General features: G+C 39.0%; 1 protein-coding gene across 1 annotated transcript in view; it reads left to right on the top strand.

The window, feature by feature from the left end:
• Nucleotides 1-13,240, top strand: part of eya (eya transcriptional coactivator and phosphatase 2) — a 289,761-nt gene that overhangs the window by 220,646 nt on the left and 55,875 nt on the right. Inside the window, exons 6-8 of the mRNA XM_067134855.2 lie at nucleotides 4,238-4,397; nucleotides 6,899-7,014; nucleotides 9,815-10,071. Of these exons, the coding sequence (XP_066990956.1) occupies nucleotides 4,238-4,397; nucleotides 6,899-7,014; nucleotides 9,815-10,071 (533 nt within the window). The remainder of the gene's footprint in view (nucleotides 1-4,237; nucleotides 4,398-6,898; nucleotides 7,015-9,814; nucleotides 10,072-13,240) is intronic.

The following is a 13,240-nucleotide window of genomic DNA, read 5'->3' as shown; positions in this document are numbered from 1 at the left end:
ACAAACTAGGGAAAGAGAGAACTACAAAATTGAGAGACAAGGACTAAATATGGTTGAATAGCCATGGGCAGTAAGATAGAGCAAATTTGTTTCTTTCAATGAGCCATTTCAGCCTGATTATTGGCTTTGGAAAATTGAAAGTGACTGAAGAATGAGCTATGTAAGTAACACCATTCCTTACTCAGCTAAATACTTTGAGGAAATTTGTGAAAGTGTGGGTTGTGGGATCATTAGGCTTGGCTGACATATATAATAGCATCTTCTGGCTCGATCAGAGAAGCAACAGGGAAATAGCCTCACTCCTCATTTCTTTAGCTTGTCACTGCTGTGACTCCTATGACAACTGATGGTGAAACTGTTATGTAACAACCTGCCTTTAGTATGAGGACTCAGCATGCATGCATTCATACCGTACATACATACATCATCATCATCTGTTTACCCTCCAGGGTCGGCTTTTTCCCTCGGACACAGCGAGGGATCCCACCTCTACCGCTTCAAGGGCAGTGTCCTGGAGCTCCAGACTCTTGGTCGGGGATACAACTGGGGAGAATGATCAGTACCTCGCCCAGGCGGCCTCACCTGCTATGTTGAACAGGGGCCTTGTGGAGGGATGGGAAGATTGGAAGGGATAGATAAGGAAGAGGGAAGGAAGCGGCCGTGGTCTTATGTTAGGTACCATCCCGGCATTCGCCTGGAGGAGAAGTGGGAAACCACGGAAAACCACTTCCAGGATGGCTGAGGTGGGAATCGAACCCACCCCTACTCAGTTGACCTCCCGAGGCTAAGTGGACCCCATTCCAGCCCTCATACCACTTTTCAAATTTCGTGGCAGAGCCGGGAATCGAACCCGGGCCTCCGGGGGTGGCAGCTAATCACGCTAACCACTACACCACAGAGGTGGACACATACATACGTATGTAAATCTGTATATTTCTTAGAATGGAGATGGAGGGGAGACTGTTGTACTGGGGAACAATTTTTACATTCATTTTTTTAAATTTTTGAGTTAAATTTTGGATGAAAACTTCTTCAATCCCATAAATTCTGACAATCAGTTTTAAGGTTTCCTTTCTAGCTTCCTATTTAATGTATTTATTTATATTTTTCAGTTTTACAGTCCTATTGAGGTAAAAAATAAATAATTTTTTTGTAGGAGCCTATGCACATGGACAGGCTTTCCCCAATAATTCCTCCCCACTCCATATGTGTCAGAGGTTTGTTCTGGATGACCGACAATCTACTGACTGATTGTAGGAAGGTGAAAAGACAGTTCACCGAGCTCGATAGCTGTAGTCGCTTAAGTGCGGCCAGTCGGGAGATAGTTGGTTTGAACGCCACTGTAGCCAGCCCTGAAGATGGTTTTCCATGGTTTCCCATTTTCACACCAGGCAACTGCTGGGGCTATACCTCATGTAAGGCCACGGCTATTCCTTCCCACTCCTAGCCCTTTCCTGTTCTGTCGTCGCCATAGGAGCAACTAAAGCAAAAACAGTTCAATCAAGATGAAGTAGTTTATGGGAGGTTGGAGGGAAAAGTGATAAATACAGTGCCCATATCAGATGCCACATTGAGAGCATCCATACTGAGATGAATCTTGTTGTCGTCCACCAACAACAGAACATGTTTCCCTTCAGAGGACTTACAAATTTCAAAAATTGTGGTAAGATTTCTTTGTTTGACTACACAGAACATGTAGCAGCACCAGTTGACACAGGCATTGCACCATTCAACATTTTGGGCTTAAAATTAACTCAAACAAAACAAACAATGGAGGAATATGAATCCCAGTTGTACTGACTGCCACAATAATTGTGACAAGGCTGCCACGTTCGACAAATGTCTCGCCCCCAGTATGCGGTATTCTTTTCGAAGCTACTATCTTTCCTGATGTTTAGACTGTAATTACTCCAGTCTTGTCACATTTCTGAATTCATTCAGGTGGGACAAGTGACAGTGAACACTTTCAGCATTGTCTTACGGACAGGTCAGGATGATGTTTCATGAATCCCCTCATTCATTCCTCTCCCAGTATTTCTTGTTTACTCCATAATTGAGGGTAATTCTTATTGCTGGTATGTCCGACTCGTTGGCTGAATGGTCAGCATACTGGCCTTCGGTTCAGAGGGTCCTGGGTTTGATTCCCGGCCAGGTCGTGGATTTTAACCTTCATTGGTTAATTCCAGTGGCTCGGGGGCTGGATGTTTGTGCTGTCCCCAACATCCCTGCAACTCACACACCACACATAACACTATCCTCCACCACAACAACACGCAGTTACCTGTACATGGGAGATGCCGCCCACCCTCATTGGAGGGTCTGCCTTACAAGGGCTGCACTCAGCTAGAAATAGCCACACAAAATTAATTATTATTGTTGGTACGGGCAAACTTGGAAGCCAGTTTCCTAACATCTTTTTTGGTCAAACCATGGCTCATACTTGAAACTGTTCTCATATACTGCAGACAAACAATTTTCTTTTGCCTCAGAAAATACTGTACTTTTCTGCAGTTTAATTTTGGGTTATAACAGGAACTTTCAGCTTCAGAGTTTCAACATTTTGACAAATATCTTGACAGAGTAGCTAACTTTACAGTGATCACTTTACAAGCTTCTCTGATAGAAATTTTGTTTTTTGGATAAGTCATGGTGGCTTCAGTGGCTCTCTTCATCTAGATCAAGGGTTTCCAAATAGCGGCCCGCGGGCCACATGTGGCTCGCGAAGCCATATAATGCGGCCGCGAGAGCATTTTAATGAATAATGTGAAGAATAGTTACAAAAGAAAATTTTGTTGGTTGTTCAAAAATGTATTAATTTTTATACCCGGTATAGACCCCATTCTGAACCAATTTAATTGTTTTTGTCGTTTTTTAAATATTCCCTTGATCTGAATAGGTTATTTTTTATTTATAAAAATTTAAAATCCAAATTTCAAATAATGGTTGGTTTTTAAGACCCAATAACTACTTTTGATGGTTCTCGGAGACGCCGAAGTCCCGGAATTTTGCCGCGCAGGAGTTCTTTTACGTTCCAGTAAATTTACCGACATGAGGCCGACGTATTTGAACACCTTCGGTATGATCTAACATCGAACCTTCAGAAGGCCAGCGCCTCAACCATCTGAGCCACTCAGCCCGGCTCCAAATTTCACTCTCTTATGCTATTGTAACATGTTTTACCTAAGTAATTAAATTATGAAATCTTTATTTCAATTGAATTATGCGTATTATTTTGTAATGGTACTTCCGTAGGTCTACTACACGCAGAATTTTACGAAAATTGGCCTATTAGTGAAGTGCGGCCCGCGAATATGACTAAGGTTTCCAATAAGGCCCTCGTGCCCTTACAAATTGGAAACCCCTGATCTAGATCATCCAAAAACCCTTTGCATGTCCAACTTACTTCTTATCAGATGAGAAGAAACCCACAGCAGCTGGTTACAGTAAGAAACACAATTTCATTTCTGTTTTACAGAGCATACAAACATGAGCTAAATATTTACTTTTGGTGCTGAAATACTTTGTCTAAAGTATCCACACATGTTAACATAACAAATTGGAACTACCGTCTGGGCTACTTACTGGCATTTTTTACATTTTTATTGAATCTGAGTTTACTAGATAACAGCACAAATTTGAGCAAAAATGTTCCAAACTACACTATGCTTAAGATACAACACTCTCCCCTATTAATAAAATCCAGTGTAATACTGGATCTTTTTTGCATGTATGTTCAGTCTTCAGTCCTAAGGCTGGTTGGATCCTCAACAACTCCGCCATCAGCTGTTGTAGGTGGCCTAGGCATCACTGAAGACGCGTACTAGGGAAATGAGGAGCGAGGAAGTTTCCCGTTGCTTTCCTCACTGAACCAGAAGTTGCTATTACATATCAGTCTGCCAAGCCCACTGAAATGCATGCACCAACCGACCCTATGAGCAACATTTTCACACCATTCATAGCTGGGACTGGCTGCAGAAGGAATGGCATTACTAGCATTGCTCATACCTCAGTCAGTTTCATATTGTCCAAGCAAAGTATAACCTCAGTCGGTTTCATATTGTCAAAGCAAAGTATAAGACAGAGACAGATCAATGAAAGTAACAAAATTACTCTAGCCCATACCAGAAGACATAGTGCACTGTAAACACTAGGTCCTGCCAGCAAAGGCAAATCTTTTTTGTATTGATTGTATATTTTTCTAGAAATGTAATGCTAATTTAGTGACTTTGTTTTGTAGTAGTTAAGAGTGAAGTCCGGAGTCCAGGTCTGGTAGATGCAACTGCCCTGAGCCAAGCTGATGCTATGTATTCAACAACTGATTCATTGGGCTCATATGGAGAAGGCAAAGACTATTCTCAGCACCCATATTCGTCTACCGCCCAGCAATACTACAGCAGGTAAGGAATGAACAAAATATTTTCCAGTTTTATTTAGTAAATTCTTCATATAATAATGTTTTATTGACTGCATAAAAGTGTGTTAGAGAGTTGCTAATGTGACTAAGAAATTTTTACATAAGGCATAAAGCAGAAGTTGGTAATGTAAATATCAAATTATCTCATTATATAGTATTATAGGACAAAACTAGTTTGCATAATGATTATGATTTTACTATATTTGATTTTCTAGCTTTTTTTATAAGGTGGGAATATGAGCAGTCAAATATATCTATATCCAACATTCATACCTATTTCCCATAATTCTTTGCAATTATTATTATTATTATTATTATTATTATTATTATTATTACATGTCAGAGCATTGATACAATACAAATATACACAAATACAAATATACATATACATACACATTACAAAAAAGACATGAAGGCCCTTGGAGGAGTGGAAGGTAAAGGCTTCCAGCATTGTTAACCGCAGCACGTGATGGGGTAGAGTGGTTAGCTCTATGCCCGACCGCCTTTGCCCCCGGGAATTAACCTGGTACTCATTTTTGGTGTAGGCTGAGTGAACCTCACGGCCATATGCACCTCTGGAAGTGGAAACCTCGTTTCTTAAATTTTACAACTTCCTGACGGGGATTCGGACCCACGTCCTACCAGGCGAACCAAGCACGCCTTTACCACCTCGGCCAGGCAGCCCCTACATACACATTACAAATACACAAAATACTGAGTCCATCCAATAATCAGTAACAGCAATTCAGTCCTTGGTTAATGGAACAACGTCTTGAAGCGTACACTGGACAGGGCATGTCCGACAGGTACACATGTGTGGGGTAGTTTGTATTTCCCTGCAATCACAAAGTTCTGTCTGTTTTTCTAAATACTTCTACCTCCTGAGGTTGTCCGTAGATGTTCCAACACCACTCCTCAAACGATTAAGGGACCTCAAAATAGCCCAGCAGGTGGAGATTCATGAGGTACCATCCACTCCGAAAGTTGCTGTGTCCTACTTTGCCACATGTACCAGCGCATTGTTGCTGGTGATTTGTTTAAAGTGGCAGAGACAGTGAGGAAGCTCTTTCTTGATTTTCAATCAACCAATCAATCAATCAATCAATCAATACTGATCTGCATTTAGGGCAGTCGCCCAGGTGGCAGATTCCCTATCTGTTGCTTTCCTAGCCTTTTCCTAAATGATTTCAAAGAAATTGGAAATTTATTGAACATCTCCCTTGGTAAGTTATTCCAATTCCTAACTCCCCTTCCTATAAATGAATATTTGCCCCAGTTTGTCCTCTTGAATTCCAACTATATCTTCATATTGTGATCTTTCCTACTTTTATAAACGCCATTCAAACTTATTCGTCTACTAATGTCATTCCACGCCATCTCTCCGCTGACAGCTCGGAACATACCAGTTGGTCGAGCAGCTCTTCTTCTTTCTCTCAATTCTTCCCAACCCAAACATTGCAACATTTTTGTAACGCTACTCTTTTGTCGGAAATCACCCAGAACAAATTGAGCTGCTTTTCTTTGGATTTTTTCCAGTTCTTGAATCAGGTAATCCTGGTGAGGGTCCCATACACTGGAACTATACTCTAGTTGGGGCCTTACCAGAGACGTATATGCACTCTCCTTTACATCCTTACTACAACCCCTAAACACCCTCATAACCATGTGCAGAGATCTGTACCCTTTATTTACAATCCCATTTATGTGATTACCCCAATGAAGATCTTTCCTTATATTAACACCTAGATACTTACAATGATCCCCGAAAGGAACTTTCACCCCATCAATGCAGTAATTAAAACTGAGAGGACTTTTCCTGTTTGTGAAACTCACAACCTAACTTTTAACCCCGTTTATCAACATACCATTGCCTGCTGTCCATCTCACAACATTTTCGAGGTCACGTTGCAGTTGCTCACAATCTTGTAACTTATTTATCACTCTATAGAGAATAACATCATCCGCAAAAAGCCTTACCTCCGATTCCACTCCTTTACTAATATTATTTATATATATATAAGAAAACATAAACATAAAGGAGGCAGTTGAAGACCAAATAGTGGGTGACTCTTGTTGTATTCATCTTATAGTATAAGTCTTATCAGTCAGCTTGTTCCTAGAGTCCAAATCTCCTGGCCAGAGAGTAGGCGTAACCTACTAGGTGGTCTGCCCCTCCCCTTCAGGGAGGGGAATGAAAACTTTTGATGATGATGATGATTGTTCCTAGAGTTTAGAGTTTGTTGGTCTTTATCCTGTAGCCCATTGCTTGGCTGTAACTCCTTGGAGAACCTATATATTGTACAGAGAAGCAGAGAAATTCAGTTATTCTTTTGCTTGTATAGGATTGTATTTTACAGGGTTGGCTGTTATTGTATTGTAATTGTAATACTAATTATTACAGTTCATTTACATTTATCACCTCTAAATTCATTAAACTAGCACTGAATTATCAACTAATAAAAAGTACTTTATTTTATTTTCCAGCATGCAGCAAGCTTATGGTGGCCAGTCATCTGCAGCATACATGCAAGGATCTGGCTTTTACAATACCTCAGCATACAACATGCTTCAACAGGGCTATGCTGCTGCCACTACAACAGGTAAGTGTCGATGTCAGAAACTCTGAAGATGGAATTAAATGACTGGTGTCAAATTTTATTGGAAGCATTTAACCCGTAAGAGCCAAGGTTTTGATTTGTAACACTAACCACGAGGTGTGGTCATTGAGACCGCCGAAAGTGTTTTATGTTTAAATACATGTATAAATTCTAACATTGTCTAGAAACGTTTCCGGTACTCAATAGTGATCTTTCCTGATGGGGAAATATGCAAATAGTAATGGAATAATCTACCACTTATTGACAAATCTTTTCAATTATGACAAAAGGCAGCAATACAGAAAAATATTACACCAATAAAGGAACCAAGGAACAATATGATATATCACTAAGTAACATGCAAAATTCTACTGCAGTCATTTAGAACACAGTCATGACTAACTAGAAATGGTGAAAATTAATTAAAATTATTAACATGGAAAAAATCAGCAAGGCAGAAACTTAGTCTTCATTTCTACTCATGCTGAATGCAGCGAGTACATACTTTATTAGTCTCGGCATCAATTGCACTTTTAATTTAAACATAAGAGTTTCATTTTTGGTCCGTATTGAACTGAGAATGGAAGATAGGAAAAAAAAAAACTAGAAAGGTTCCACCTTTTCAATACAAAAATGTTATAGGTTTATTTATAACATGTATTTGCACTTTTTTGGCTGATGATGACGCCAACACAGCGTCGAAACTAGTCCCAAGTGCAAATACATGTTATAAATAAACCTATAACATTTTTGTATTGAAAAGGTGGAACCTTTCTAGTTTTTTTTTTCCTATCTTCCATCAATTGCACTGTCGTAGTGCATAGAAAATCACAGCCCGCCCCTTCTTTGGGATTTCTGACACCAAAGTAATGTCTCTGGTAAATCCAAATTGACATGATCCTACTTCCCTAGTCTTTGATTGCAAAAATGCCAGTGGAATTTCCCATTTATTCTTTTTGAGAGTTCCTACACATGTAAGTTTCTTGTCTTTCAGACACTTCATGACTTCTATTGAACTAAACCAGTTGTCTGCAGTAATATTTCTGTTAGATCCATATAGGGGAGCACTGAGTCGAAGTACTGCTTGAGTAGGTTTCGAAAGACGACGTTCTTCTACACTAAGTGTTAACCCATCCGAGTTCTTACCGCAGTAGATGTACCAATTGTAGAATTGTTCTTAGCATCAGGAAGGCACATCAGTTTTAGTCCATACTTGCACAGCTTACTGGGCATATACATCTTCAATCTACACCTTCCTCTGAAGCTGACCATCATCTCATCAAAACAGGCAGAGGATCCAACACTGAACTTACTCTGACAGTTCCTGACAAGTGCGTCAAATACCTTAGAAATTGCTGCTATAGGATCGATCTCTTTGCGTTCACTTCTGTTGTCAGGGTTGTCAAATCTAAGGTTTGAGAGAAGAGTTTCAAATTTGTTTTTACTCATCACGCAGCGGAATATTTCCCTTCCGGTACCATCTGTCGCAAAAACTGACTTTGCGCTTTCATGGTTGGATTTGAAAACTGCAGAATAAAATAACAAACCTTTGAAGGCTTTCACCTCCATCATATCTAAATTTCTCAAGTCTGTCTGCTTCTCTCTCTGGTGAGTTGACACTTGTCCATCGAAAAATGATACCGGAATATCATCCGTTATAAGAAGATTCCATACAGATACAGGATTAGCTTCATTACCAATTTGAGCTGCACGTCGTAAAGCTGGAAGTCCCAAAATATTGTGTTTCAGTGTCCAAGAATGCTTAGGGACGATTCTTCCCGTAATAATGAGGTTGAACTGCGTCACTATTACTTTCTTTGGAAGATTCACTCACACTATTTTCTTCTATCTCATCATTCACTGCACTAACTACCACTTCCTCGTGATTTTCTGAGTCTGACTATGATTACTATGAATAGCGATATTGTCTTCACAACTGTCTCCATCACTACAGTCCTCTTCAAGCCACTTCTGCACAACTTTAGTAAAGCTTTCACTTGTAACACGTTTCCTGGAAGTATCCATAGCAGTACTATGATGCTAGTTCCTGCAGGACTGTTTGTACCATAAACATCCTTCATGAAGTGTTATCACCGAGACTGTTCAGTTTACACTCACTGATAAATAAAACAGCAAGATCCAGTTTCATAAGCCGCTTGCATGCAATGAATGATGACTGATCACTGAGACAGTTCACATCCACTGTTAACGTAAATACAGAGGTCCGGTCTCACAGGCCACTTCCTGAACATCAATCATGACTGTGTGTAACCTTGAACTTGTTACGGTCATATTACGGGGGTGAAGTTATTCTCACAACCCAATGATAAGGTAGCTAGCAATACAAGTTATTGCAACAGCGGAATTTCCAGATATTTAAAGTCAACCAGGCTGTAGTGGTCTCGGTGACCGGACCTCGGTACTTTAGGGTTAATAATACAATGTTAGGTACGTGTCTTAAGTTAAGTAGAAATAGTATAAGCCTACTGGGCTATAGTAAGAAGTATTTTATAAGATGAAGGACTTATATTTATTATTTCCATGATTTTAATTGTTGTAAATAATGTGCATTAATGGATATAATGCAGTACTGTAGTCAGTAAAAAAATTAAACAAGAGACTGTAGGATGGACATAATTTCTCACCTATTCTGTTTTGGTAGAGTTCCTATGTTTAAAAGTGCATGATGAAAATTGTCACAATTTGAGCAATATTATAATGCTTACATACTGGCATAGAAGCTTATAAGAGTAAGAATTCTGAGACAAGGACTTAAAAAGAACAATTTGTGAAAATTCTCTAGGGTCACGAGGTCTGGGACAACAGTGCAAGAGTTCGACATCAGGTACTTACCTGAACCCATACGCAACATCAGGTAGCACCACGACAGCGTTCAGTTCAAACAGTGGTAGCGGAACATCCACGGCTCACCACAGTCAGAGCGGAACAGGGGCTCAAAGTGCAGCTTATGCTGCCTACAATGCTGGATATAACTGCTCAGCTGCAGCTTCGGGCTTCTCCACCAGCTCCACTTCTCAGAACTTCAGTCCTTCACAGCAGGTCATTAACCAGCCAAATAACATTAGCATCTAGCTTTTTGGTCAAATCATATTAAATATGTTGATACTACAGGGTCTTTTTTTTTAGCTTGCTCTTGCAGCACCACTCAGAGCAATATATCTCTCGGCATATGAGACACCCGGCTATCGCCTTCTGTGCCTGCTCCCCTGATACACGGAGCAAGCCATAAAAAAGACCCTGTAAGAATAACATAGCTAAAGTAAAAATAAAGCATAATTTGAATGAACATAAGTAACAGGATGATGATGATGATGATGATGATGATGATGATGATGATGATGATGATGATGATGATATCATTTCTATCCATTTATGTTTCCATATTCATGTTTCTGTCTTTCTGTACATGTCTTGATTTGTCTCTTATTTGTTCCTTTCAGTTTATTCTGTTCATCCATCAGGCTCTGTTTCTCTTTCTGTATTTGTCCTGTATACCTAGCCTTTTACCACCTGTATTCATCTTTAACTCTTTTTCTTTTCTTGTATTTATCCTCCACTTCCCACTTCAAGATTGAAGATCTGTCAAAATGGTCCCTCAGTGAGTGTCGAAGCTTACCGTCCTGATGAAGCTGTGAAGCACAAATGCACTCACTGAAGGTCGAGAAGAATAGATGTAACAGAAACAGAATTGATGAAGAGAGAGCCTATCTCTATCTACTTGAGGATGCAGAAATGCAGTAGACAAAATGGTGGTTGAATTGGTGGCTAAATTCCTAGAAAATATAATTCAAAGAACTAGATTAGGTGAAGTTTTACCTCATCTTGTAATTAGAGGAGGTCCTGCAAGGCAGTATTATTAGACCTTTGTGTTTTCTTATATATATATATATATGACATCAGCAAAGAACTGTAATCACATAAGGCTTTTGGTGGATGATGTTATACTGTATAAAGTAGTAAGTTACAGGATTGTGAGTGGTTACAAAAAAGCCCTTTACAATGTTGTGGGATAGACTGCAAGCAATTGTATGATGGTAAATGAGATGAAAAGTCCAGTTGTAACTTTCACCAAGAGGAAAAGTCCTCTCAGTTTTAAATACTGTGTTGAAGAGATGGTAGTATTGAGTAGTGTTCACTGTAAGTACCTAGGTGTTAATATAAGGAAAGAACTTCATTGGGGTAATCACATCAACAAGGTTGTAAATAAAGATTACAGATCTCTTCATATCGTTATGAGGGTGTTCAAAGTTGTAGTAAGGAAGTAATGGAGAGGGCATGTAAGTCTCTGGTAAGATCCCGATTCGAGTATGGTTCCAGTGTATGGGACCCACACCAGGATTACTTGATACCAGAATGGGAAAAGATAGAAAGGAAAGCCGCACGGTTTGTTCTGGATGATTTCCGACTAAAGAATAGTGGTACAAAAATATTACAAACTTCAGGCAGGGAAGACTTGGGAGTAGGGAGACGAGCCGCTTGACTAAGCATTATGTTCTGATTTATGGATGGAGAGATGGCTTGGAAATTCATTTGTAGACGAATAAACTTGAGTGGAGCTTGTAAAGGTAGGAATGATAATATGGATATAAAGTTGGAATTCAAGAGGACAAAGTGGGACAAATATTCATTTATAGGAGGAGGAATTAGTGATTGGAAAAATTTATTAAGGGAATTGTTTGATAAATTTCCAAGTTCCTTGAAATCATTTAAGAAAAGACTAGGTAAACAAATGACAGAGAATATGGCTCCCGGGCTAAAGCCATAATGCAGATAACTGATTGATTGATTGATTGATTGATTTTTCTGTCTTTTTATGAACAGTTATACCATTGTAAATAATGAAATAAAATTGGTGCTCCTTTCCTGATAACAAAATCACTATAATATGATACACTCAAGAAGTAATTAAAAAGAAACAGAAAATGTAATAGTAAAAACCTTAGGTTCATTTTCCAGTTTGGAAAAAGTTTAACCCACTGATTTATGGTATTATTTCCCTTTAAATGCTGCAAATTTTGGTACATCTCATCTAAAATATTTTTCAGCCATTCACCATGATCATCATCATCATCATCATCATCATCATCACCATCGATGTCCCACTCCAGTTGCCCGGATGTGGTTAACAAGCCTCCTCCACTCCTTTCTGTCCTTCCACTTTCCCTGCTCCATTACATCCGCCACATCCAATCCAGCTTCTCTAATGTCCTTTCAGATCTGATCCATCCACCTTCATCTCGGTCCTCCAACTGGTCTCTTTCCTTTAACTTCCCTTTCCAATTTCCTTCTTGCTACCCGTTTCCTTTGCCATTCTTTTTACATGTCCGAACCATCTCAGTCTTGCTTTCTGTATGTTCTGTACTAACGGTTCTATATTTAGCTCTTCTCTGATTTTAATATTTTGAATTCTATCTCTTCTTGCCTTTTTAACCAATGTTCTTAAAAATTTCATTTCTACTGCTTGGATCTTACTATCTTGTCTCTTATTAGTTACCAGCGTTTCTAGTCCGTATGTTACAATTAATATGAAATACTGTTTATATAATGTTAATTTTGTTCTCTTGGGTACTTTGTCATCCCATAAAAGCTTTCTGACTTGATGATAAAAAGTTGTATCTTTACTTAGTCTGTTATTAATTTCAGGGTTGATTTCATTACTTCCATTAATAATGCTACCCAGATATCTAAACTGTTCTACATTCTCTAACCGTTCTCCGTCTATGTTCACTCGGCTTCTCTTTTTCTCTTTTCCACAGTGCATGACTACAGTTTTCTTGTTACTAATTACCATTCCAAACTCTTTCAGATTTTCATTCCAAACTTCCAGTCTCCTTTGTACTTCCTTTTCTCCCTTTTCCCAAATCACCACATCATCTGCAAATACCAAAACATTCACTTCATCACTACTGATACTCTGTTTTACATGTTTCATGATTTCATTACCAATATAATAAACAATAATGGTGACAGTGCACTTCCTTGCTTGAGACCTTTTTTTGTATAAAATGCTTCAGAGTCACCAGTCCCCACTTGTAAACTGCTTTTACTCTCATGATACAACATTTTTATCTTGTTAATGAATGATTTTGGTACATTTCGTTTCAGTAGGCTTTCCCATACTTTTCTCTTAACTGTAATCATAAGCCTTTTCCAAATCCAAAAATACGAATATGATTTCTTTGTTCCTTTTCAGATGTTTTTCCATTAC

This window comes from Anabrus simplex, chromosome 1 (genome assembly GCF_040414725.1).
Source record: "Anabrus simplex isolate iqAnaSimp1 chromosome 1, ASM4041472v1, whole genome shotgun sequence".
Classification (NCBI taxonomy): domain Eukaryota; kingdom Metazoa; phylum Arthropoda; class Insecta; order Orthoptera; family Tettigoniidae; genus Anabrus; species Anabrus simplex.
This window is presented reverse-complemented; position numbering and strand designations above follow the sequence as displayed.